At 42.9% G+C, this 27,913-nt stretch overlaps 1 protein-coding gene across 2 annotated transcripts; it reads right to left on the minus strand.

Annotated features, from left to right (window-relative positions):
• Positions 1-122: 122 nt before the first annotated feature.
• REEP5 (receptor accessory protein 5) lies at positions 123-27,087 on the minus strand. 2 transcript variants are annotated; one of them, XM_039544367.1, is made up of 5 exons: positions 26,816-27,087; positions 25,903-25,996; positions 8,575-8,713; positions 2,809-2,977; positions 123-797 (listed from the first exon to the last, which is right to left on the minus strand). In XM_039544367.1, the coding sequence occupies exons 1-5, from the start codon at positions 26,931-26,933 to the stop codon at positions 748-750; spliced, it is 570 nt and encodes a 189-aa protein (XP_039400301.1). In that variant the 5' UTR covers positions 26,934-27,087; the 3' UTR covers positions 123-747. The 2 variants fall into 2 exon arrangements, with proteins under 2 accessions (XP_039400301.1, XP_039400302.1); XM_039544368.1 differs by lacking the exon at positions 26,816-27,087 and adding an exon at positions 26,166-26,307.
• Positions 27,088-27,913: the final 826 nt, after the last annotated feature.

Here is a 27,913-nt window from a genome sequence, read left to right on the forward strand (position 1 = left end):
CCATTCCTGAATCATTTCACACGCCAATTACATTTAACAAACAAGTCAGGGGTTATGCTTTAGTCAGTTTGCACTAGCCGTTCAATGCATCCATTTCTGGCTTCACACCAGTATAACTCTGGTCATTCGCACTAATGTGCTCTTTTCTATATTTAAGAACTACCCATTTAATATTGAACACACACTTTGTACTGAATACTGCAGGTTACAAGTGGTACATGCAACAATATAGACTCTCCATGACCAAGTGCATAGTGCGGTTGGCTTCACTCGTGGGGAATACATGTATTAAGCCACTTCCCTCTGATAATTTATTTCCTACATATGCAAACAAAAATGATACGTTACAGGAAGAACCAGTCAAATGTTAACAACTGTAAATACAGAGAATGCATGCACAAAGAAAAACTGTGAAGTGCAGAGCCTGTGGGATACAGATATAATTTTATTTAAGTTTGTGTTCATGGCAGGATGAGACACTACTGAAAGGTCTTTCCCCTGCATGGAGATGAATAAGATAAGTTTTCAATAAGCTTTAGATGCTGCCCATTGCACTGCATTTAAATAGAAGTGCTTACTTTCTATATAGACAACATAAAAGTAAGCAAACTTACAACACATTCCTTTAATATATCAAAAATGTTTCCAAGGCAACATTATTATTAAAATTATTATACCACAGTCCCCAGTAACATCGAGCTGTATAAAGGAGGGGGGGCGAGAAACTTTCTTCATCCTGCTAACAGTTTAAATGCCCTTCTTCTCATCACCCAGTAAGTTCACTGTAGCTTTCTTGGCTGGAGGAGGGGAGAAAACAAAGTGTTAAATTTCTATCCTGCTACAAATAAGAGGCCTATGTAATCACTATTGACTGCAGTTGTGAGATAATCTACATTTTACCTCCAAGTGCTGAGGGAAAACCAGCATTTTAAAATAGGCAAATAAAATTGACAATAGTGGTGGATCAAGGCTGTGAAGTTTTGTAGAAACAGATTCTGTGAAAATCTTTATTACAGCAAACCAACCATAGGTTGGTAGCACCACAGTGAAGATCACAGCCCAACTTAAGAAAAGAACACTATTTATTATGGGATATACCAGGTCTAGCTGTAGTACCTGAAGGTCTGTGTATATTTTGAAAGTTTCACTGTAACATGTCCAGAGAATGAATCAGCCCATCAGTCAGATAGAGTGGGCTGTAGTAACACACTGATTGAGCAGGTATATGCAAACCTTAGTGTCTGAGGGTCAGGGCCGGCTCCAGGGTTTTTGCTGCCCCAAGCAGCAAAAAGGGGAAGAAAAAAAGAAAAAAGGAAAAAAAGCAGCGATGGCGATCAGCTCTACCGCCACCGCTTCAGTCTTCAGCGGCAGGTCCTTCGCTCCGAGATGGACTGAGGGACCCGCCGCCGAAGACCCGGACGTGCCACCCCTCACCATTGGCCGCCCCAAGCAGCTGCTTGCTGGGCTGGTGCCTAGAGCTGGCCCTGCTGAGGGTGTTGGGGGAGGGGGGAGAGAAAGAAAGGAGAACACGAGGACAAGACTCAAGGAAGAGGAACACAAAAAAAAGACAGGCGTAAAGAACACAGGCAATAACTAGGAGAACAAGAATAATTGTGAAGAAAAGTTAGTGCTTTAAACCTTGTCTACAAAACAGATGTGTGTCTCAGTAAAGGTCATGCATCAGGAGCGTAGGAAAAACAAGAAAGAATGAGTCATTTACATTCAAGTAGGAAAACAGAGGTAAGACAGAGAATAAACGGAGAAATCAAAGAAAACTCCTAAAAAATTCTGAAAGGTTCTTTCTCCCTTCAGATTTAGATTCAAACACTCCAGAAAGTTCAACTACATCTCCTTCCTTCATCCATATTTTACGAGGCATTTACAGTGCAAATTTCCTGCCTGGCTTCCTTAGGAGCTAAATAAGGGCTGAAAAGCCTCCGGCCTTCTTCCCTCCATGCGAACCCCTCTGAACCATTTCAGCATGCTGCTTGAGTTCCAGCAATTGTGCATCTAGGAATCACTATGGAGATTTCACTTTTCTCCCGAGACCTAAATCACTGGGTTTTTTTGTTTGTTTGGTGTTTTGCTTTCTGGGAGGGGAAAAATACAGACACTTAATAGGTAGGAATTCAACACGAGGTGAAACATTACAAGTAATATTAACAACTTGCCATATAAAACATTTGGCAGTTATTCCACAGCACCAAATTCTAAGTACTTCAGGTGACCCAGAATGCACTGAATACCCAAAGTTGTATGGATTGCCTGTGTGATGAGCTGAATAGATTCTCTCACTAATAACACCACTTTATGGACATGCTAAGCTGTTATAGGGACAAGCAAAATAACTGGATCATTTCATGCAAGTAGTGTCCTTCAAGAGATTTGTTGCTTAAAGTGGTACTTGCTTCATCTATGCCCTCCACAATCCTCTCTCTCCTTTACTTGGCTTAAATAAAAAAAAAAAATAATAATAATAATAATAATTGGAGATATACCAATCTCCTAGAACTGGAAGGGACCTTGAAAGGTCATCAAGTCCAGCCCCCTGCCTTCACTAGCAGGACCAATTTTTGCCCCAGATCCCTAAGTGGCCCCCTCAAGGATTGAACTCACAACCCTGGGTTTAGCAGGCCAATGCTCAAACCACTGAGCTATCCCTCCCCCCAAAGGCAACACACACCCCGCCAGATATCTGCAAAAGCAGCATCTTTTAAGGCCAAAAAATAATCATTTTAAAGGCATCAGCCCTGAAATCATAAAGGTAAATTCCCACTCCTTGAGGCAAGTTTACATTCTTGGTCTCACCTTCTTTAGTAATGACATCTGCAGTTTCTGCAGCTTTGTCTTTCAGATCCTTCACAACACTGTCCAACTGAGCCTCGTGCTTCAAGAAAAAAGGGCGGATAATTCGGTGGTAGAGAAGCTCTGCTCCATTGGAAGGGCTTGGAGCCATGCACCACAGGAGAAAGCCACACTGCACAGAAAAAACAAAATCAATGTTGGCGTTGAGAGAGGAAAGATGAGATTCAGGAGATCTGGGTTCTATCCCTAACTCTGCCCACAGACTCAGTGACTTACCAAGGTCACTTTTGCTTTTTCTACACACAAAAGTTGTACCGGTTTAATTAACCTATCTAGTAAAGTGACATGCACAACCCCCCCTCCAGCATGGACTCAGTTATACTGGTATTGCTTATTTTCATATGATAAGGGGAGAAATAAGCTATACTTGTTTAAGGCTTGTTTATACCAGTAAAACTGCATCCATAGTAGAGGGTTGTACTGTAGAACTGGGTCGGGGTATGGTTTTGTTGTTTCAATCAAGTATTAGTCTCTGTACCTCAATTCCCCGTCTGTAACATTAGGATACCACCTCACAAGAGTGTTTGGAGGATAGATCTTTTAGCATATGAGAGGCTTATGTACTACTGGAATTGGTACTATAGACATTTCTATAGCAACCATCCCAGTACAGACACACAAAAAGAACATTTAGGATGCAAAGTCAACATCAGAATTAGTCAAAGTCAGCATCTGTGCAACCTAAATTAAGACTCTTTGTACATATATAGTGTGAAAGGACCTGCTCTGAGGTTGAATCAGGGTTGCGTAGTGAAGAAGGCTGTTTTCTGAAGGACACCTACCTCATTTGTTGCAGGGGTTGGCAGGTGCAGTCTTTTCTCTTTCTGTGGTCCCCTATCTGATGGCTAAGCAGTTGACTGCTGCCTTGGAGAATTTGATGCCACCCCTGTCTTTGCTACAGAATTCCTATGTGATGCTGGGCCAGTCACTGAAACCAAGTTTCAGATGTAGTCACAAAGTTCTCTCTTCATTGTCTGGGTGCTCAACTTGAGACCTGGAGTCTGATTTACAGAAGTGATGAGCACTTTCAGCTGCAATGGAAATCAATGGGAGCTTAAAATGCTAAGTACTGTGAAAAATCCAGTTTTATGTGTCTCAGACTGGGCACGCTAAATAGCAGATCCTTTTGAGTTTAATATCTGCATCTCAGTTCCCCATTTGTAAAACGGGGATAACCACCACTCCACTCACCACACAGAGGTGCTGTGAAGATAATTAACTAACATTGGTGAAACACTAAGGCAGACCTAAGCCACATATTGAACAAGGAGAAAACCAAATATTGAATAGGTGCTCATTTAAGTGAACCCCATCCATCTTATACACTGAATGAAGTAAGGTGTGTGGAGAGAGGGGGGCATGACAGTAACTCAAGACTGTATGATAACCCACATACACAAATAGGCTGAAATAAGGTTGCACCTTAATCTTGGTATTTCTTAAATTTTTTAAGTGCTTGATTTTGCAACCTGAATGTTCTTTTAGTGTAGATTTTTGGTGCAATTTCCAAAGTTTTTTTTTTTTTTTAAAAACCAAACTGAAAAAAACATCCCATCATGTATAATTATGTTGACAGCCATATCAGTCATTGGCAGGACTGGAACCTTTAGATTCATAATACAGGCTTCTGCCATGTGAGGTAATGGAGTAACTGACAGCAATATTAGGTTGTCATCCTCTATGTGTACAAGACATATTTTATCAGTGGATTTCACAGATATGCTCACAGCAGAGGAATGAGGATACTCAGGAATTCAATTTGAGGTTCTGAAAGGGAGTGTTCTCCAGTGATCAGATCCTTCTTGCCCATTCCTTTCCCTCCCCAAAAGTTTGGCTTCTTTTACACAGTACCCTCCAACTGTCCCTGTTCTCTTCTGCTTTGCCACCCCAGCTTCTCCTTCCAGTCCTATTGGCTCAATCAGCACCCTTGTCTAGACTCCCTTCACAGTCTCCCTGTCCAACCACTGCCTGCCTAGAGCTCTCAGTCCCAATTTCCTTTCCAGGCCAATCCCAGTCTCCCTTTCACCCTGAACTCCCAGTCAGTTTCTCTCTCTTCCCTCCCCCACTGGTCCCAATCTCAAACTCCTTGTTCCAATCTATTCCACTTCCTTCCCTCCTCTGACTTTTTGTCCCCTATCAGGCAGCTTTCTTCTCCATGCTGTCTGGGCACCAGCAGGGGGTCATTGAGAGCTCAGTTCTAGGGCCTCTCTCTAGCTGAGAGCAGCTGTCACAGGGAAAGTCCTGCTTCACCCCTGCAGCTGTTGGCTGAAGCATGCTCAGCCACACATGGGTGGGGAAGTGGCATATATTGAATGAGGTCCCATGTAGGGGATGGAGCATATTCAGTGCACAAAGATTTTTGGAAAATTTTAAGAGGCTAAACTTTCATATCTACTGAACGTATGCAAACTGCAATTTTTCACAGGCTTGTAACTTGGCCAAGTTTGGGCAGGTTTTCACAGTAACCACAAAGGTCACCCTTACTGCCAAATTTCAAGTCCCTGCTCCAAAGCATGCAGGCAATAGAGCTTCTGAGAGAACTGTATTAAGAATTTACATGGGCGAGACACTTTTCCCTAACCATATTCTCGAGAATGACTGAACAGTTTTGGTTGAAACTTTGAACAATAAAAAAAGCCACACAAAAAAACACGTTTATTTCAGACTGATGCAGACACACACCTTGAGAAATTTCAGCCTCAACGGTTGAAGTCTGGCAAAAGTTATAAGCAACTAAAAGCAGGGCTTTATAATGAGAAGTGTCAGGCAATCTTAATAATAATAGGTGGTTGGAACAACCCTGCCTAGAATATAGAAGCTGTGCTATCAATCAAGGGATTAGAATTCAGAAATTGGAGTAAATACAGATCTTTTTATAGCAGCACCTTTGGAGCCTGGTAAGCTTTAGAAAACTCCTGAGGAAGAGGGATCAGTCATCTTATTTAACTATTCATGAACAGATTTTCAGTGTACTGAGACTTTTAAGGTCAGAAGGTCCAATGATGATCATCTACTCTGACCTCCTGTATATTGCAGGCCACAGAACCTCACCCACCTGCTCCTGTAATAGACCCATAGCCTCTGGCTGAGTTACTGAAGTCCTCAAATCATAATTTAAAGACTTCAAGTTAAAAAGAATTTGTCATCTACACTAGTTTAAACCTGCAAATTTTACTACTGATTTTAATTCCCTTTGCAACGTCTAACTCTGCTTGGCTTTCGGCAGTTCTCACTTTATCTTTACACTTTTTGACCTCCCATCTCCATTCCTTGTAGGTGTTCTGCTTTCTCTTAATCACCTGGTTTGAGATGCTTGCTCATCTTCATCCACCTTGCAACCCTTCCCTATGAATTTTTCCCCATTACTTGGAATGCAGGCTTCAGATAGTGTCTGTAACTTTGACTTAAAGTAATTCCAAGCCTTCTCCACATTCAGATCATTGAATTCTTCAGTCCAGTCCACTTACCTAACTAAATCCACCCCCCCTTTTTTTTTTTAAATTAGCTCTTTTGAAATCAAGGACCCTAACTGCAGATCTATTTTTGTTTATCCTTCCATTTAGTTTAAACTGAATTAGCTCATGATCGCTCTAACCAAGGTTTTCCTCTACAACCAGTTCTTCTCCAAGATCCTCACTACTCACCGACACCAAATCTAAAACAGCATCATCTCTTGTTGGTTCAGCAATTATTTGGTGAAGAAATCTGTCAACTATCCCATCCAGGAAAACCTGGGCCCTACTATTATTATAGCACTCGTCCTCCAATCTATATCTGGGAAGTTAAAGTCTCCCATAATCAGAGAATCCTCAGTAGTATTTATTTTAAACATTAAAGAGGTCTTTAGCCATATCAAAATCCAAATGCATTGCTTAAAGTTAACTATGCAATCATGTTGTCCTTTCAGAAAAGGATTTTGCCACTTCTCCATTTTCTTTGCTATACTTCAGATTTCCTACTGGGAAATTCAATAGATCATGTTGTTACAGCTATTCTTTACTGAGGTAGGTGAAGAAATAGCCTTCAGGGAAAAACATCTAATTATCATTTGGGTCCTTACATGGCTCTCTGCATGATAGTGTCTAAGACAGTTTGATCACTACAAGGAGAGGAAATCAAGTAAGTTTTAATTGATTTTCAATTCTTTTGAGGGAGTAAATCCTCTGTTATAGTTTTCATAATCAAGTTGTCACAGTGGCATATTTCTATTCAATTAAATAAAAATAAAGTATCAAAGGAGTTAGAAGGCAAATTTAATATTTTTTTTCATCTTTTTGTTCAGGTAAAAAAAATTATAGTACTGAGTTTCAAAGCTCTCCAGATTCCAGCCTAATGAGCAAACTAATCTTTTGAGTCCTGGGCTGAGAGTTGACTGCACAAAAAAATCCAACCACCACCACACCAGCCCAAGATTCACTCTACACTTCACACATGGGGTTTATTTCAACTAGAGAGACAGAGGTAAAAACTACCATGTCTTATTTTCCACTAGGATTTTACATCAAGATAGTTAACTTGATGTATTTAAAAAACAAAAATAAACAAAAAAAACACTTTTCTGCAATGAATAAAAAGTCCTAACATTGCATTAATTAACTGGACCCTTGCTAGAAAGAAGCATGGCCCTCTCGATAGAGGGACAATAGTTTCCTTCTGAATCTTTAACCAGTATCAACTGAACAGTTCAGTTAAGGGCTTTGAGTAGAATCTTGGCTTTAACATAAGGTGTTTCCTGGGAGAGAACATCAAACCTTGTATCATATTACAATCATACAATTTTAACAGCACGTCAGTATTGCAAGAACCCTCATGGACTAAACTAACACATAGAATTCAGCATTCTTTGCAAACAGTTGTGACAAAAATAGCAAAGCGCAGAGATATGGGGAGAGAGAAGCGAGGGAGAAAAGCAGCCCACCAAGAAAGATCCAGGTAACTGAGTAGCTTTTTAACTGAGTAATAAGTTAATTACTCAGTTAAAAAGCTACTCAGTTACCTGGATCTTCCTCCACCCAGAAGTGTATTAAAAAATAGCCTATTGAAATGAACACAAACAATGTAATGTTTGAAAGTCTGGTAATATCACATCTTTGTTGGCAAAGACAGCTTGCAGCATGTTAGGCAAGTTGTAGTTTGTAGTTAAAGTGTAGCTGATTATTTACAGCCTGCTGAAAGTGTTTATGGTGCTGCAAACATAGTTTAGTGACAAGGTACTGTAACTCCAGCTCTGCTCTTTCAGAAAGACAAGGGCACGTTAAAGGACATCTGAAGCCCATATGATCCAAATCTATATCTTCACCCTCTGATTCACACCCCCCCCCCAAATACACAGGATTTATACTTTTTATTGCTGTCTCTGGAGTTACTTCTGCTAATCCCATAAAGTGGGGGCAAATGACTTGCGTCTCTCCACTGCATGGCACACAGTCACCTTGTCTGAGCCTAGCTAAAGAATTTGGCTAGGGAATCAACTTCCCTATGTTGTACATGCTGTGCTCCTCCTCCCTACTATTGTCATTCTCTTCATTCTCCCCCTAACCTCAAGAGTTCACTCTTATTGTGCCAAAGTGATAATTTATATGCTAATAAGTTTAAAAGTTAACTATGACCCAGTATTGGGGAATCTTACTGCCATTTACTACTTTAGTAGATTCTACATTTGATATATTGAGTGTCTTATTTTAAGGGGAAAAGGGTGAACCAACAAACCTTCAGCATGTAGTAGAAAGGGAACCAGGACAGAAAGATATCCGAGAAGAATTCTGCTATGCTGAAGATGCCATACACAACCCAGTAGGTCAGCCACTGGGTGTCATCATCTTTGTTGGGGCTTTCAATAGCCTTGATTCTGAAAAGGAAAGCATAACAGGTGAGCAGTTCAGTAATGCCACCTCATTTACAAAATACATGGATTTGTCCCAAATCTGTTATGATATAGTGGAGAGACCGATCACTTTGATTTGCCTGTGCATATGTACGTGGGAAGATGGGCTGAAACATTCCTTTCATACAGAGGACTTGCCCCAAATCTTTGAACACTAAAACCTTTCTATATACGAAAGGTACCGAGAAACTCAAATAAATTTTTAGGTCTCCTACTTGACTTTTTGATGATAAAACATACATAAATAGACATCAAACACAGACATCAAATTATTTGTGGCCTTACATTTCAGTAGATAGTTAAGAAAAGGTTAGGTAACATTAGCAAGAATAATGTGGAGAGTCCTCCATTGAACTGTTCCACCTTAATGAACCACATGGTCTTTCTGTTCAGATTCTAAGATAATAAAATGTTCCAGTTCACTGAAGAGAAGAAGATAGGGCTCACAGAAAGTTCATTTGCTGTTTCTTTAGTGACCAGCAAGAACGCAAGTTACTCACAGGTTCCATAAGAAACAGCACAGACACTATCCCCCTCAATAATTGGAATGCACCTAGTGCTTCTGCATGCTATTAGAGTCTAAACAGTAGAACTGAAATGCAGATCTGTGCAAGATACTGATGTGATTATACTATAGCTCCCTAGACAAAAGCTGAACTCTGGACTAACAGCTTTTAAAGTGCAATGATTATTTTAGCACACTCATACACAATGATTCTGCTTGAGCAAGAACCCAAATTTCATACAAGCAAAGGCAAAAACATAAAACTATGTGGCTGACCTGTGTCAACCTGCATGTCGTATCAAAACACCATTTACCTGTGCAATGCAATCTAAAAAAAAGTTTAAAAAAAACAAGCTCTCATTAGAAAACTAGTGTGGATTCAAGAAAGTCTTACCAGAGCCTGAATATTATTCTTGTTATTTTGTGGGACAGAAGAAAGGTGGTAGCCCTTATTTTAAATTGGATCTGAGCATGTACTTAAGTGTTGTAAATACTGCATCAGTAGCCATTGGGCTTTCTAGAGAGGGCAATCTAGAGTTACCAGAGTTTCTATAATATTTGGAATGAAGTTCTAGAGTGGGGGCAAGTAACTAGTACACAGTGCTTGAGAGGCTGGATGGAGTGTGACCCGAACCAGAGTAAACTGGAGTTTGTGTCTTCACATTAGAGAGTGAGCTACTGAAGAAAGAGTGGAGATCAAGGAATCCTATAAGTCCTAGAGAACGCCAGTGAAATGTTACCACTTTGGATAAGTTTGAGGAAAATTCCAAGGATTGAGTAGTTATTAGATGACCCAGGTTAAGAGATGTACAATTTGTGAATGTGGCAGTACTGGAAAGAATGTTCTTTTGGGTAATTCTATAGTAATAGGATAAAGTGTGTATACTTACCCAATTTGGTTTGTAATTTTCTTGTATATATTATTCCTTTAATTGTTTTTTTGTTAAGTCTGGGGGGAGACCATCAGTTGCACAAGATTTTTTGAAAGTCTGTAATAATGCTTATTGAACCCTGTGATTCATGGCTACTGACAGTTCTGCCTGTGAATACCACCTCTGTTTTATGAAATGCTAGACTCCTTATAGTGCTTCAGATCCTGGTTCTACAGGTTTAAAAAAAAAAAAAAGGGCAAAAAAAAACCTTGTCACACTATTGATTTTATGTTTTAGATAAACACTGGAAAAAACACTCCCCAGTTGACATAGCTCTGTTTGACCAAATTATCTTGAAGCACAATATGGCACAAAGATATTGATTTAACTTACTCGTTATCTGGACAGAGTAAACATCCTCAACTTTTCCTGAGATCCCACAGCGGCATATTAACAGCCATGACCCAGCCAGCACAGTTAACCTGTGGTGCTCAAGCCACTTTGCTGGCACAGCAACTGGAAGAACAGGCTTTTCAAGGAGTGCTGTAAAGGACTGCATTTCCACTCCACTGCTGCTCCCACTAACACAGCACTATGATTACACCACTGTCTGGGAGGGATTTTGGAGCAGTGACAGACAGGAGAGGAAGGAGAAAAGAACTGCACTGATGCAGGGGTGGGCAAGCTTTTTGGCCCTAGGGCCACATTGGGTACAGAAATTGTATGAAGGGCCGGGTAGGGAGGGCTGGGGAAGGCTATGCCTCCCCAAACAGCGAAGCATGGCCTGGCCCCTGGCCCCTATCCAGCCCCCTGGAACTCCACCCCCATCCAACCCTGACTGCCCCCCAGGACTCCCGCATCCTATCCAATCCCCCCTGCTCTCTGCCCCCTGACCACCCCCCTCACCCTCTAGCCAACCCTCCCTGCTCTCCCTGCCCCACATTACCTGTGGGGTAGGGGAGGGGGGGGGCTCAGTCCTTTCCTTGTGGGTTTCCCTTGTTTGTTTGGCTGCTCTCCCTGGCAGTCAGGTAGGGCTCGCTCCCTGTCTGGGCTTGGCTGCTGGGGACAGGGGCCAAGCATGCTGGAGGTGGAGGGGGGCCCTGGCGTGCTCTGTCCCCAGCAGCAGGGCCCTTGATCACCCCCTTGCAAGCCCCCCTGCTCCTTGCCCCCCCTGAACTCCCCCTGCTCCCCGCCCTAACTGCACTGCCCTGTGGGGTGAGTGTGGGGCAGATTCATTCTTCCACCTGCCTCTGTGTGACCTCCCCCACTTTAAATGGCACTCTGCAGCCCCTCTATTTAACTCTTGCTATTGGGCCAAAATAGAGACAAGCTAATCCAAATATAACACCTTCTCTGTCAGCTATTATTCACTTCCTTTTATTTGGGGGCCGGGGGGGGGTGAGGGGCAGTCTCCCTCACTACTTGGACTTCACACTTCTGTTCTCTTCTATCCCTTGATCTTTCTGTGCGCCTTTCTTCCCCAAGGCCCACATGGATGCAGCCCCCTCTCTCTGAGCTAATTAGGTGAATTGCAGCTCCTTCAGCTGGCCACAGCAAATTACCAAAGACTAAAGCACTTCCTCCTCACACCCTTGTTTCAACAGAGCTCTTAGCCACTATTGGCTCACAGAGGATTCTCTATCCCAGCTCATATTGGCTAACACAAATAGAGCCCCATGTATTCCATGATGCCCCGGAACTGCCCCTTACTGCGAAATTGTAGAATTAATCTAAACAAAAACAAAACACCACACGCACACGCAAAAAGGATGTCTCCCTGTTGTGAAGAGAGCCTTGGAAATGTGAGCAGAGTCTCAGCCAATGCAGTGGTTTCTTCCTGAGTTAAATTGTTAACTATTTAACAGCTGATCGCTTACTGCAAATATCCAGCTAAATTGTTTGCTCACAATTCCAAATGTCCATTTTTAATGTAAATGCAACTACTGAAGAGTTTCCAGTCTGCAGTACCAGAGCGATGCAAAAACCTTGCCATAGAATGTAGGTCCCTATTGGCATTAAACATGGGGAAGGCTTTGCCATTAGAGCAGAAGGGGGCAAACTACGGCCCGCGGGCCACATCCGGCCTGCAGGTCCCTTCCCTCTGGCCCCCAAGCTCCTGCTAGGAAGCGGGGTTAGGACAGGCTTGCAGAGGAGCCAGCACAACTCCCCAGCAGCATGATGAGTGGGGCGGAGCCTAGCCCCTGGCCCTTCTTCTGCTCCGCTCCCTCCCAGTCACAGTTCCCCAGTCCCCGCTTCTCACACATGAAGAAAGGTGGAGAAACGGTCTTTCAAGTTGATTGTTGGTGATCAGGTAATAAGATATAATAGCACTAGATAGTGGAACCGAGGATTATTTACACTTCTACCTATCCAGCCACAGCCCCCTTATACCAAACTAAAATGCTTCATCCACACTTCCAGGATTGGCCACAAGCTTACACGCTAGAAACAAAGTCTACAGAACACATATCATCTATCACATACAGCCCCAGAGACTGGAACTCGGGCTGAGCTCCAGTGTCAAAACAGTTTTTCCATTTTACCTGAAGGGGGAGAGACAAAAAAAACATTGCTTTCTGGTTTCATTCAAAAAGTATATTTATATGTATTATATGGACACTAGAGCTGGCTCAGAGTTTCTGAATGAATTTGTTGTCCCCCCCCCCAAAAAAAAGGTTCTTTGGAAAAAAGTGAAAATTTTCACACCACAAATTGTATATATTTATTTATTTATTTGCCTTAATGTGGCTCTGACCTACAGTGAACCCCTGGGCAGAGACAGAGGATCAGAATTAAGTTGTTTATGGAACCTTCAATACATTTCTAGCCCTTCAGTCATGTGCATGTGTGATTTTTCTGTTTGTTTAAAAACAACCAAACTTCAGTTAATGTGACTCTACAGAGCATTATTAATGATGAAGTTTCAGAAATTTGGAAATAATGTGCTAACACTAATATTCCTGTGTGGTTTATGAGAGCATTGCCTTGTTTTGCATCCATAACAAGTTAAATGAAATTTTTATCTGGTTATCAACAGCAGTACAAGCAAGGGAGTCTAGATTTGCTTTGTAGATTCAACCCAAAAAATATATACACCTCTAGCCCATTATAACACCACCCGATATAACACGAATTCAGATATAATACGGTAAAGCAGTGCCCCGGGGGGGCAGGGCTACGTGCTCCCACGTATCAAAGCAAGTTCAATATAATGTCGTTTCACCTATAACGCGGTAAGATTTTTTGGCTCCCGAGAACAACGTTATATCGAGGTAGAGGTGTACTACTAAAATGAAAGATGTGTACTGAAGAATGAATAATATGTCAAGTATGAAAATGCACCTGGAACAAATGAGATGTTCACAAGTGGCTAATGCCCACAATCTGTTCACTAAAAAATCAGATTATAATAGTGATGAACCAAGAACTAATAACTTTACTGCAGCTAGAGTAGTTTGTACTGAAACAACTTATTTCTATAAAAATAATCAAAGTACCCAATCTCCACTTTCTCTTCAATATTTATTTCTGAACATATCTTTACTGAACTTCAGCATTTATACTGCAATAGACTAACAGATGTATTGGAGCATAAGCTTTCATGGGTGAATACCCACTTTGTCAGATGCATGTGGTAGAAATTTCCAGAGGTAGGTATAAATATGCAGGCAAGGATCAGTCCAGAGATAACAAGGTTAGTTCAATCAGGGAGGATGAGGCCCTCTTCTAGTAGTTGAGGTGTGAACACCAAGGGAGGAGAAACTGCTTTTGTAGTTGGCTAGCCATTCACAGTCTTTGTTTAATCCTGAGCTGATGGTGTCAAATTTGCAAATGAACTGAAGTTCAGCAGTTTCTCTTTGGGGTCTGGTCCTGAAGTTTTTTTTGCTGCAGGATGGCTATCTTTAAATCTGCTATTGTGTGGCCAGGGAGGTTGAAGTGTTCTCCTACAGGTTTTTGTATATTGCCATTCCTAATATCTGACTTGTGTCCATTTATCCTTTTACGTAGGGATTGTTCAGTTTGGCCAACGTACATAGCAGAGGGGCGTTTATTACACTGGTGGATGTGCAAGTGAATGAACCGGTGATTTTGTGGCTGATCTGGTTAGGTCCTGTGATGGTGTCACTGGTGTAAATATGTGGGCAGAATTGGCATCGAGGTTTGTTGCATGGATTGGTTCCTGGAGTTAGAGTTACTATGGTGCAGTGTGTGGTTGCTTGGATCGTGTGGTGTGTCCTGGATGGAAGCTTCCACATGAGCCATTGTCTACAGCCAAGCTCTAAGATACAACCACATTTGTATCAGAGGCAAGCACCTACAAGATCTCCATCAAGCTTTCTTAAAACTACAATAGCCACCTGCTGAAGTGAAAAAACACAGATTGACAGAGACAGAAGAGTACTCAGAAGTCACCTACTACAGGAGAGGCCCAACAAAGAAAATAACAGAACGCCAGTGGCAGCAGTGCTCTGGCAGTGCTTTAAAGGGCCCAGGGCTCCCCTCAGCAGCAGAGCCCCAGGCCCTTTAAATCACGCTGGAACCCTGCTGCCGCTATGCTAGCCCTAGCCCGAGCCCTGCTGCCCCAGGGTAGCAGCGGCAGGGCTCCTGCGGTGATTTAAAGGGTCCGGAGCTCTGTGGTGGCCAGAGCCCTGGGCCCTTTAAATCATCCCTAAGCCCTGGGGTTCCCAGCTGCCTCTGCAGCTGGTAGCTCTGGGGTGATTGAAAGGCCATGCCTCTTCTGGCTGAGGCCTTGCCTTTGCTCAGGGCTCCGGCATACTGGTAAGTGCTTTAAGTTACTTTCACCCCCGGGGGGGGGGGCAGCTTATTAATTCATGGAGAAAGGCGGCGGAAGTATTTGGAGAGGCAGATATTAACTAACTGGGAGGCTTGACAATGATGCAGAGGCTTCCAGCTTCTCTCCCCGTCCAGCTGCTGGTTCCAATAATGCAGGTGTACATGGCAGCTCCTCTCCCTTCCACTAACTGTGGGCTCCTGCTCCATCAGCAGCCAGTCAAAGACCTTGTCTAGAACGGTGATTTGCCCTAACTCCAGCCAGTGACTTAGGTGTCCTGGTGCAACCTTTAGCATTGGCAGGCAAAGACACCACTTGCACCGGTGGAGTCTACCCTTCCTTGAAACCCCAGCATAAGCTATATTAATGCAAAAAGCAGTTACTTGTCTCCTCGATCAATAGAATCGGAGTAAATCCCTATTTTGGCAAGGCCCAATTCAGTTTACTTAAATTAAAAGTAATTTGTTTTGCCTCAAGATGTTGGTAGGTATGTTGAGTCAGGAATAAAGTGAGAACAGTTATTTTGCTATAGGGCCAAAAATCAAGTGTTTCATCCTTCCAACAGAAACAAACTGCATGAGAAACCACTTGCTAACCATCTGAAACCCAATGTTTTAGACTTCCTCTCTGCCTGCAAAGGCTTATTTTAGTCACAAACAAAAGAGTGTGTGTGTTTATATTCAGTAACTTCATTTCCACCATGGATGTTCCTTAGATTCTAAAATGGGCCAGTCCTGTATCATAGCTTTAGCACTGAGATCAATCATTAACTTAATGGAACAAGGGGCCTGGGTCATGGGTTGGGAATTGCTCAGGTCTCCTGCACTGCGGGCAGGTGAAGTGACCACTGCAGCTCCCCAAAGCTGCCTGCGCGGCTCTTATCCTGGCCGGGCTACGGCTCCAAGTGGAACAGGAGCCTCTGGCCCCCTCCCATTTTTGGGAGGGCTCTGGTCCCTGCTCCACTGCCCTCCCCCAAAGAATCAGGCTTAATTTGTGCAACCATAATTAAAAACACACTTCTCTTCCCCTTGCAATCAAATGAAAACTAACAAATATAGGAAAGTAAAAGGTTACACATTTCTCATCAGCTTGTGCCATATTATGGCTACAAAACATAAGAGGCAATAACAATGACACCAATATCAACATATTTAACAGTTGGATTTATTGTGATTCAGCAGAAGAATTACCGTTAATTGCTAAGTATGAACATATTTATGTAAATGAAAAAGTTTAGTGTAAGTCATTGTGCTAGAAGGGGCAGTTGGCCTATGAAGTTTTCAGATCTAGTTCTTGGCAAAGCATTTGCACCTTCTTAATTAATCATGACAAAATGTAATACCTTGAGGTTATCATTAATTGGTGTAATCATTCTTGACCAGAAAGTTTATATTTAATTGCAAAAGATGTATTTTAATGTCAGGAACCATTAGGAAAAGGACAGATAAGACAGATAATATAATAATGCCACTATATAAATCTATAATACGCCCACATCTTGGATACTGCATACAGTTCTGGTCACCCCATTTAAAAAAAAAAGAGATGCACTAAAATTAAAAAAAACCACAGAAAAGAGCAACAAAAGTGTTTAGGGTTATGTAACTGCTTCCATATGAGAGCTTAAAAAGAGTGGGACTGTTCAGCTTAGAAATGAGGGCTACTAAAAGGGGGATGTGATAGAGGTCTATACAATCATGAATGGTGTGAAGAAAGTAAGTGTTATTTACCCTTTCATCCTAGGAAATTAATAGGCAATAGGTTTAAAACCAACGTAAGTAGTTCTTCACACAACGCATAATCAACCTGTGGAACTCATTGCCAGGGGATGTTGTGAAGGCCAGAAGTCTAACTGGGTTCAAAAGAGAATTAGATAAATTCACAGAGGCTAGGTCCATCAATGGCTATTACCTAAAATGGTCAGGGACGTAACCCCATGCTCTGGGTGTCCCTAAACCTCTGACTGCCAAAAGCTGGGATGGGACAACAGGGGATGGATCACTTGATAAATTGCATGTTCTGTTCATTCCCTCTGAAGCATCTGGCATGAGCCACTGTCGGAAGACAGAATATTGGACTAGTTCAGTGGTCACCAACTGGTCGATCCTAGAGGATCTCCAAGTCCATCATGATCTCCAGTGGTGCAGCAGAGTTGCTGCTAAGGTTGCTCCCTGCCTGCCCTGGCCCCACACCACTCCTGGAAGTGGCCAGCATGGCCCTGTGGGCAGAGGTCTCCCTCTGCATACTGCCCCTCTCTGCAAGCACCACCTCGGCAGCTCCCATTGGCCAGAAATGGGGAGCTGTGGCCAATGGGAGTTGCAGGGGCAGTGCTTGCAGAGAGGGGCAGCGCAGGAAGCCACAGCCCTAAGCCCCCTCCTGGAGCCAGCACCCCAAACCCCCTCCTGCACCCCAACCGTCTACCCCAGGCTCAGCCCAGAGCCCTCTCCCACACTGCAAACCCCTCGGCCTCAGCCCAGAACCTGCATCCCCTCCTGAACCTCAATCCCCTACCCTAGCCCGGTGAAAGTGAGGGAGAGCAAGCGACAGGGGGGGAAAGAAAGGAATGGAGTGAGCAGGGTGGGATAAATCTTAGGTTGCCTTTAAATTCAAAAAGTTATCTTGGGCATAAAAAGATTGGAGACCTCTGGACTAGTTGGACCGTTGACCCAGTTTGGCCATTCTTATGTTCTAATAATCACAGAAATATCAGATTCAATCAATCAGAGGGATGGTTTAGTGTCTAAATCTTCAGATTTAGAAGACCTAATAGACTCCTGGATTCAAATCCCTGCATGGCCTACTCAGCCCTTCATCTGTCTGAAGTTAGATAGTAAACTGCAAGGTACTTGACTACATAGTAGTCTTTCATGGAAAACTTTAAAAAAACAAAAATAATAATAATAAGGTTTTAGCTGCAGCTTTGGACAGTGACAAAGATCCCCTGATGTTTTTATTTTCTTACGAGTAAGAGACTGCCCTACAGTCCTTGGCCAAAATTTTCCCTCCTGATACTAGCAGATTCTCATTGGTGCTCTCAACCCAGAGGAAGGCTGCATTTCCATTGGGCTGGTGCAGCATTGCCAACTCTCATATTTTTATTGAGAGTCTCACGATATTCAATATATTGTACTTGAAGCCAAAACTGCTGGACACAAATAGATAAAGTAAGGTTTTAGCTCTCAGCTATGGAGAAAAGCCTGAAGATGTAACTAAACTGTACCCTAATAATCTCAAAAAACAGAAGTCAACTAAAAATAACCCCCAGGGTTTTTTTGGTTTGTTTTTAAGTCTCCTGATTTTTGGTGCCAAACTCATAATTTTTTAATGTTTGGGGCTGGCAATGCTGCATACATGGCTTGTGAAGCACTCTGAGATCATTAAGGATCAAAGGCACTTTAGGAATATACTGAGCGAGAACTTCAGCTGCTGTAAGTCAAGGTAACTCTACCAGCATCAGTGGAGCTACATGCCTGTTTACAGTAGCTGAGTATCTAGCCCACTTGGTGTAAGAAAAGCGCTACATAATGAGACACACACATTTATATATATATTGAAAACAGGAAGAGAAAAATAAAAACCAGATTTGACATATGTCCCAAACTGATCAGCAATCCATAAAATATATATAATATCTGTGTCAGTTATAAGCTGATTGAAGAGAGGCTCTCTTCAGTTTCCCTGCGAAAGGATAAGGAGCCACTTGAAATATGAAGATAAAGATTCTAATTTTTCTACCATTACTGCAAGCTTAGAATATACCTAACTTTAAAAGAAAGCTTGTGACTTATCTAACCACCAGATACAGTGATTTGTTCAAAAACAAAAACAAAGACATAAGACTCAGAAATTCAAATGGCAAATAGGTTGAGAGGACCTGACTCTAAAGATCAGGCATCAAGTTGATATATACTGTTCAATGTTTAACCCTCATTAAAAACCTAGAGTGTAGGTTGAGGAAAATGGTAGAAATGAAAACATTTCTGAAAACAAGATTTGGCAGCTTTCCCTTCACATTTAAATTCAGAATCAAATTCCTCAAGCACATTTTCTCATCTCATAATCAGCAATGGACACACAATGGGCCATTTTTCATTTGGAGATTTATGAGAAAAGTTATATGGAAAAAAGTAAATAGTGTTCCCCACCAGATCTGGAAAGAGGGAGAAAAGAGAGGTTGAAGAAACTCATTGCTCTAATTCTTAGCACTTATATAAATGCTTTACATTTTCAAACTGCTGAACAGTTGCCACAATACCATTGGGTATAGGAAAAATATACGCATTTAGAGATGGAGAAAATGGACACAAAAGGGCTAAAGTGATTTGCTCAAGGCTTCAGTGACAATGCTGGAATTAGAACTCAAGTTTCTGGTTCTCAACCCCTCATCTCAATCCACTAGACTATGCTGCCGCTCATTACATGGGTATTTGTTAGTTTTCGTCCTATGCAGCAAAAAATGTAGCTTAATCAAACTATTAATAGCATTAATTAAACTGCTGCTTTGGCTTAATTTATGTCAAAAAGCAGAAAAACATTTGAGTTTAGCACTAGCAGTTAGGCAGTTTTACTTACTGCTTCAAGTGACCTCATTTTTAGCAATTACCAAAAAAAAAAAACCCCACACATTAAAAGAAAGTTTCAGATGATCCTCATCACTTAGTCATCACCAAAGACATTTCCTGTTCCATTTTTTTAAGTGTATGCATATTTTACACACACACACAGAGCTATTTTTTATATATAGCTTTTTTTTCCTTAGGTAGTTCACCACCACTGGTTATGAGTGGGGCTACATTTAACTGACTAATGCTCTGGAATGCATAGGAGAGCGGAAAAAGTATTGACAGCATTATTTAAGCACTGCCAACAATGTTTTCTAATATTTACCTCCTCCCTCCTTTAGTAGTCTGGATATTCCCTTTTTCAGAGTTAAAGCTGGCTGGAAATAAAAAGTTTGCTTCTACGTTCTGTGGCAAAGGACAGCAGGATTGGGTCCTTGATCATATCACATAAGAGGAATAAGTTTAAACATTAAAAAAAGAATCTTCCTCAGGTAGCAAGAGAGAGAGAGAGAAAGAAAATCAGCCACTGATGGCAACGTAGCTTACACAAAACACACATATAGGAACATCACCAACTTAAAACAGAATAAAAATCAGACTTATTGAAAATTGTTACCTGCTACTACTACAAATAACAATTTTCCATTATAGTGAGTTTAGATTAACTGGAAAAAACAGATTTCCCCTGGTTTCACTCTATAGCTCATTTCTCCTGTTGCGTGAAAGACTCACGAAAACAAGGAAGACAAAACTTAATAGGAAAATACAGTTAATTGTAAAACCATACAAATTAGTAAGGGGACTTGTGAGACAATGCACAGCTACTTTCAAACTCGCATTTTGAAACTGACTAAATTCTAAATTGGTCCCTTTCTGCGTGTCTGTGTTAGTTTAAAAAAAAAAAAAAAAAAAGAAGAAGAGGAAGGAGTGTGGTTGCCACAGGAAGCAACCCAATGTTAAAATCCTAGTATCACAGAAGTTAGAAACAGACACTAACAATTAAGTGTGTTCCCAGTCTGCTTGGTGTGGACTGAGTTAGGGGAAACAGGGACTTGATATGGTCTCTAGCCCACATGGCTAGCAATACAAGTGAGCAGCATGCCCATCCCATGAAACGAGTAGCCAAGGAAAGCATGTTTTTGCAGCAGTGTGCTTGAGTACTTTGTTAAATGTAACTTTAAATGAGACAAGTTACTAGACATACCATGAAAATGAAACTTGGATCCACTTTCTTCTTTAAAAAAAATTAACTGGGAAAATTTTGTTTCCCCCCCTTCACCTTCTGAGATCTGAATCATTAACAATGATGCAGCGAACTGCTTTGGTAACAGTCACATTAAGACCCTGTGACAATATGCTGAATTTAGCTCACTTTATTCTCCCACCTCCAACATGAGCCACAGCTTTCAGTTTTACCTATAGCAAGTGTCCCAAGAGCGTGTTATTAGTGAACAGGACTTTTCTATCCGACACCTTTAAGGCAGATTTCACTAATATTGTTATACAATTCAGCATACTCAAATATGTGCATAGCTCTCAAGAAGATCCAATAAGTTATGCACTAAAATTAATCGGACAGCATTGTTAAATTAGTAAGGAGCAGTTTATCCTTACAGCAAGTTTTGATGGGTGAAAAGACCCTGTAGTATGGAATTTTAAGTACTCATTCAACATGAAACAATAATATCTAACTTAAAAGGCACATATGTTAAAATGTGTTTGTAACACACAACAATGTAAGTTTTCCCCTGTATTTAGCCTAATATTATGGAGTATTTCCCCCAGAATATCTTTTTCTAAATATAAAAAGAAATAAAACCTAAAGTGGAAATGTGAACTGGGTAAGTATCATATTGCAATATATACATTCATGGATAGTTAGTTTTTAAAACATTAAGCTTTGGCATGTAGCCCCGATCAACGATGTTTGTGTACACACACAGCACTTTTCAATACAAAGTTTACTTACAACACAAGATGGGGGACAGGTTAGCCATAAGATACTTTTCAAAGCATCTGCCTCTACCAAGGGACCACCTTACCAGACATGAAATGGGAATTTGTGTACTCCTCCCACCCACCCCTACCAGACATGTGTGTTCACTTTACTTAGAAGAAAACAAAGTATGGGGGGAAAAGTTAACTAAATTCAGAAAGGAAGGAAACAAATCGTAAAATGCAAAGCCACTGACCATATCTGATTTGCCACCATTTTGCCTCTGCAAGAATGTGAAAAAGAGGTCTTTCTTCTGATTCACCGAACAAAGCTCAGCATCAGTTTTTGGATGCCAACATGCAGTCATTCTCCACGCACTCATATCAGAATATTTACATACCAAAAGATACATGCAAATACTTAGATTCTACAATAACTCCTCACTTAACATTGTAGTTATGTTCCTGAAGAATGCAGCTTTAAGTGAAATGATGTTAAACAAATCCAATTTTCCCATAAGATTTAATGTAAATGCGGGGGGTTAGGTTCCAAGGAAATCTTTTGGAGGCAGACAAAAGGCATTATATACTGTACAGTACTGTACTATGGTGGGGGGCTGCCCTGGCTTACCCCTGGGGCTCAGGCATGGGGGTGCGGAGTCTGGGAGGGAGTTAGGGTGCAGGAGGGCACTCAGGGTGGGGGTGCAGGAGGAGGCTCAGGGCTGTGGCAGGCAGGAGGGGCAGAGCACTTACCTGGGGCAGCTCCTGTTTGGTGCAGGGGGGTGTGCAGGTGGTTCTGCACAGCGCAGCACCACCCCTATGGCCGCGATTCTGGGAGCTCCCCACCGGCAGGCAGGGCCACCCAGAACACAGGGGCTTTAGGAGCTGCAGGGCCCTGGCCTAAGGGGGTCCCGGGGCCCTGGCCTGCAGCTCTAAGCCCCTTTTGGAATGTGGCCCTGCGAGCACGGGCCGGAGGACTCAGAGGAGCAGGGGCAGCCGCGCAGCCAGAGAGAAGCGCCGCTTCTCTCCAGCCGGCTTTGAAGGGCAAAGCGCCGCTTTTTTCTGGCCGCTGGCTGCCCCACTCCTCCTGAGTCCTCCGGCCCGTGCTCGCAGGGCCACATTCCGAAAGGGGCTTTAGAGCTGCAGGCCAGGGCCCCGGGGCCCCTCTTAGCCCAGGGCCCTGCAGCCCCTAAAGCCCCTGCGTTCCAGGTGGTCCTGCCTGCCCTGGGGGGGGAGAGGAAGAGGCAGAGAAGAGGAACTTGTGCAATGCTCCCTTGTAAAGTCAGCCAAACTATTTATAAGGGAGCATTGCACAACTTTAAACGAGTATGTTCCCTAATGGAGCAGCAACGTAACTTCGAAACAACATTAAGCGGGAGGATGTTAAGTGGGGAGTTACTGTACTGTGATGAGTGCTGTTAAAAAAAAAAAGCCAATAAAAACAAACCCCATTCACATGTTATATAATTACTTGATGTTGAAGTATACAATGTGACTCAACTAGCCATAGAAAATGTTCCATAATCACAGCTGCCATGTGGATATTTTTTATGAACTGAGGCCAACAAGAAAAAAATAAAGATAACACCCCCCTTATAAATTAAAAACAGTATGTATTTAACACCATTACAAATGCTGGAGGCAAAGTGGTGTTTGGGGTGGAGGCTGACAGCTTGCGACCACCTGAGGGGTCCCAACCCCCAGTTTGAGAACCCCTGGGCTAAAGGGATGTTTAATTGAGTTGTAGGTGTTTGGGTTTGGACTGGACCCACGGGTCTAGGACCCTGCAAGGCGGGAAGGCCCCAGAGCTCTCAGAGTCCAAACAGCCCTTCAGACCAAGCCTCACAAGCTCAAGTCAGCTGGCATGGCATGGGCTGTACCCTCAGAGGTTTAGGAACACCCAGACTATGGGGTTGTGTCTCTGACCATCTTAGCTTAATAGCCATTGATGGACCTATGAACTTATCTAATTATTTTTAATACAGTTAGACTTCTCCATAAACATAATGATCATAAGTTGTTTAAAGAAGGTAGCATTAAACCAGTCACAGCCTGAAGCTGATCCAACCTTCAAGATGTGAGAATAATCAAGAGGAAGAACAAACAGTGCAATATAGTTTGCATTTTCTCTTGCAAACTAGAAAGGGGCTGGCCATGGATTGTGAGTTTACAAATGCTGCTGACTATATTTAAAACAAAAGCACTATTGTGTGAAAGGCAAACAGATTTTGAAAGCATTAGTACAGTTAGAAAAAGTTCCATTTTATGAACAGATTTAGTTAAAACAGGGGTTTTTGAATATATTTCCAAGACCTTTTACAATATTGTATGTTGTATTCTGTCCTTACAGGAAATAGGTTTTATTTTTTCCCATTTTTAAAGTTAATGTAGTACTTGTGAAAGATACCAGATTGACTGCCCTTGCTACAGAACAAGTTCAGACTGCTTCCCCATATTGTCTTGTGGATTTTTTTAAATATTTTTAATCCTCTCTCTCGTTTACTGTCAAATGCTGCTCCTACATGTTACTTCTAGCCTCTTGAACACTAAAGTCATTTTGGAGCAAGGAGGCCTCCTTAAATATGGATCTAGTCTCAGATCCTTTATACAATGCTGTTTGTTTTATCATGGCCTAGGTTATATGCTTACACTAGATCACTGTCCTAGTGAATATCTCGAAGTGTACTCTAAACTAAAATATCCATATCAGTCTTATCCAATATTGAAATAATTACGATTGTTACTTTCTCTCATCACTACAAGCAAATGCAACATAGGATTCAACCTTTCATTAAGACATAAGAACATAAGAAAGGCCGTACCGGGTCAGACCAAAGGTCCATCTAGCCCAGTATCTGTCTACCGACAGTGGCCAATGCCAGGTGCCCCAGAGGGAGCGAATCTAACAGGCAATGATCAAGTGATCTCTCTCCTGCCATCCATCTCCATCCTCTGACGAACAGAGGCTAGGGACACCATTCTTACCCTTTCTGGCTAATAGCCATTTATGGACTTAGCCACCATGAATTTATCCAGTCCCCTTTTAAACATTGTTATAGTCCTAGCCTTCACAACCTCCTCAGGTAAGGAGTTCCACAAGTTGACTGTGCGCTGCGTCACACTTCAAAACCAAAAGTTGGAACATAACAAGAACAGGTTTTTAAGCATTAAGATTACCTAACATAATACCTTACCATCTAGCACATGCAGGGACAAAAAAAAAAAAAACTACACACACACACTCTTGGTGGGGTATTGGGGGGAAATGACAGATTTTCATGTTTCCACTTTAACCATGTACGACAAGTGAGTTTTCCCATTACCGATTACACATACTAGCAAAAACTAAAAATGTTCAAAGGAGTGATAAAATTCAGGAGTATGGCACTTCGATGCCACAGGCACTATAAAGAGCTTAAGCTAGATGACTGATTTTGCAATGGTAATAATAATAAAAAAAAAATCTTTAGAAAAATACCCACTAAACCTGGAAAAATGTGACCCCTTCCTCCCATGGAATTGAGGTACAGTAAAACAGATTGTTCTTGTGTACATATTTGTTGTGTAAACTTTTCCATTACAAGAGAAGCACCAAAAAGAGGATAGGTATTTAGAAATTTGGCCACCCTTTCTAGCATACTCAAAGGAGGAAAGCCTCTTAGCCAGCAAGCTAGAATCTTTAGCCAAGTTATTTGAATATTATGCTGATCCTGAATAAGTAAGGTATGATGTAGTATGTTCATGTTTTATTGTAATTTTGCATTAATACAAAATTTCAAAAAGATAAATAAGCTAGCTAGATAGAAAGGGCAAAAGCCATGGAAATATTTTTTAAAAGTCACAGGCACTGCCTCCCCATCCAACTGATATTTGATCTCATGTATGTTCCCAAAATTCCAACTCCTTATTAGCTTTCTGGGCAGAGTCTCAACTTTGCAGTACTCATCGGTCTTACTCAACATTGTTCAGTTGTTTTGCAACAACATCTGCCCACCCTGCTTCCAAAGTGGCAAGTCTTTAATTTAAGAAAAATTAAAACTTGAAAGTCATAATCTATACCAGCTATAATCTATACCAAGGGCCAGCCTTAACACAATCTTACAGAAATAAGCACCCAATGACTAATGTTTCACCTTGTAACAAGGAACCCTATTCGCATAGTCAGAAATCCATAGAGGCATTGTCTTTTTAAAAAGCCACAGGCAATGTTTTCGCAAGCTGTGAACATAAGGCCCTCATGAAGTTTCACCATCTTCACATTTCACTAGCACGTTCGTCCACGAAATTGTCTCAAACTCAGACAATTTGCATGCAAGAGGAGAAAATAATGAACAGGATAAAATCACCACAAACTTTTATCCCCACAGAGGAAAACCAGCAATGGAATAGTTCTCTTTCTCTAGAAAGGTGCTCCCTCCCCTCCTCCCCTTTCAGATGGCTTGTTTCCGGGACAGCACTGTGCATCAGGGTGCGTTTGAGGCACTTACGAGATGTAGGCAGGATAAGCAAACCCGATCAGGTTGCACAGCAGAGATGCTCCATAGCCGATCACCAGGTACACGGCCAGCACGCCAATGATAGCTACACGGAAGAAAGCAGATAGAGCATTAGACAGAGGGAAGCAACCGGTTATATATAGACGGGGCGTTTTCTTAATGGCTCTGGACCAGTGGGAAAGAAACCAAGCTATCCAGCCACTCGCTCCCCCGCTGCCGCACGGAGCCCCAGTCGCCTATTGTCAGCCCCTAACCTGTGACACTAAAGGGGTACATCATGCCGGATCGGGGCGGGAAGCAGTGTCCAGGCGCAGACACGTCCGCCGCGCTGGCTAGTCAATTTCCACCTCCTGGGAGTAACTCGCCCTTTCCCCTCCTCCCCGTTCCACGCAAATGCGCTGGGCCAGATGCCATCGCCTACGAAGGGTTTATCCCTGGAGAGGGGGTTTCTTACGGTGCGAGCTTTTTTTGGGGGGGGGGGAATTGACAATATGGCTCAGGAGCTTCCATGCAGCAGAAAGCGCCTCAAGGAGAAGGCAGGGCCGAGAAAGCAATAAGGGGGAGGGGGGAGCTGAGCTGGCGTAACCGGAGAGCACAACACTGCTGCTGTCGCTCCTCTGTCTCAGCTGCTGCAGACACCCAATCCCAGACATATAGTACCTCCTCCTCCTCCTCCTCCTCTGCCCTCTGGTCGCCCGGAGGCTTCCCCACGCCGCCGCCTCCTCCTCCTCCTCCTCGCCAAAACCCGGTTACATAACCCAGAGCAGGGACCCGGGAGGCCACTCCTCGGCAGCGTGTCCCAGGCAGAGCCGCTGCCCGCGCTCGGGGGCACTGACCCAGCTCCCGCCCACAGGCCGGGCGCGCCCGGGGGCCAGCAGCGGCGGAGAGCGGGGCATCCACTCACCGATGGCGATGTAGGATCGGTTCACCCCCGTCTTGGTCTCGATTTTCTCCAGCAGGCTGGTCATGCAGTTCTTCTCGTGGAGAAACTTATCAAACCGCTGCCTCATGGACGCCGTCATGGCGAGACCGCTGGCTGGAGAGCACGCAACGCCCGGAGCCTTTCGCCCAGCCTTGGCACTGCGAGGCAGGGGCGGCGGCGGCTGCTGTGCTGGCTGGAAAACCCTGGCCGCGGAGACGAGGAGGGTGGGCACGCGGCAGTATCACGGGACACGTGACCTGAGCGTCAGCCCTGCCCAGCTGCCCTCCCCCGCCCGCCCCGGCCGCACTGCAAACACCACGCCCAGCCCGGCAGCTGCCGCAGCAGGGGCGGGTCTGCAGGCGCCTTTGCGGTTGCTATGGCAAGAGGGGGGGTGGTGCTGGAAGATGATAAAACACAGGCAAATGGACCAGGCTGCAGGGCGGGGACGGGCTGGGGACGTTAAACCTTCAGTAAACACAGCCTAGCGCACGCAGCGGGGTTTGGGTATGACCCGCGTGGCGGCAGAGATCTGGTAGATTGTGTTTTCCAGATCTCCAGTTCTCATCCCCCTCTCCCAAACGCAGCTCTGTCCCCCTAACAGTGCCCCTGTATGCGTGATACCAAATCAGTAAACTGATACTAATTGGATGCTTAGCTGAAAGGCAAGAAAACCTGTCACTGGGAAGGTGTTGAATTTTTTGGAACTTCAGTGATATTTTGTGCGAATAGGCCTGGGTCATCTTTCTTAGTTGGAATCCATTCTTATTTTATATTTGTTTACTTTTGACAGGGCTTACAGTACCCAAAATTGTATACAGATTTCACAGATTAAATAGAAGGCACAGTCTGTGTTGACAATCTAATTATAAATTTGAAGCAATGAGTCAGGGTAACAAACTAGGGAAGGGATGAGGTGAGGAAGAACAAAGTTTGTGTTAAGATGACTGTGCTTTTACTGGGAAGCATGCATGACCTGGAAGTCAGGTCTCCCAGAGGTTTAGAACATTTTCTCTGCTAACAATATGTAATTTACAAAGTATAATGCAATCTTGGAAGCTTTGTTGGCCTGCTGACTACTAA

Source organism: Mauremys reevesii, linkage group 6, assembly GCF_016161935.1.
Source record: "Mauremys reevesii isolate NIE-2019 linkage group 6, ASM1616193v1, whole genome shotgun sequence".
NCBI classification, from domain to species: Eukaryota; Metazoa; Chordata; order Testudines; family Geoemydidae; genus Mauremys; species Mauremys reevesii.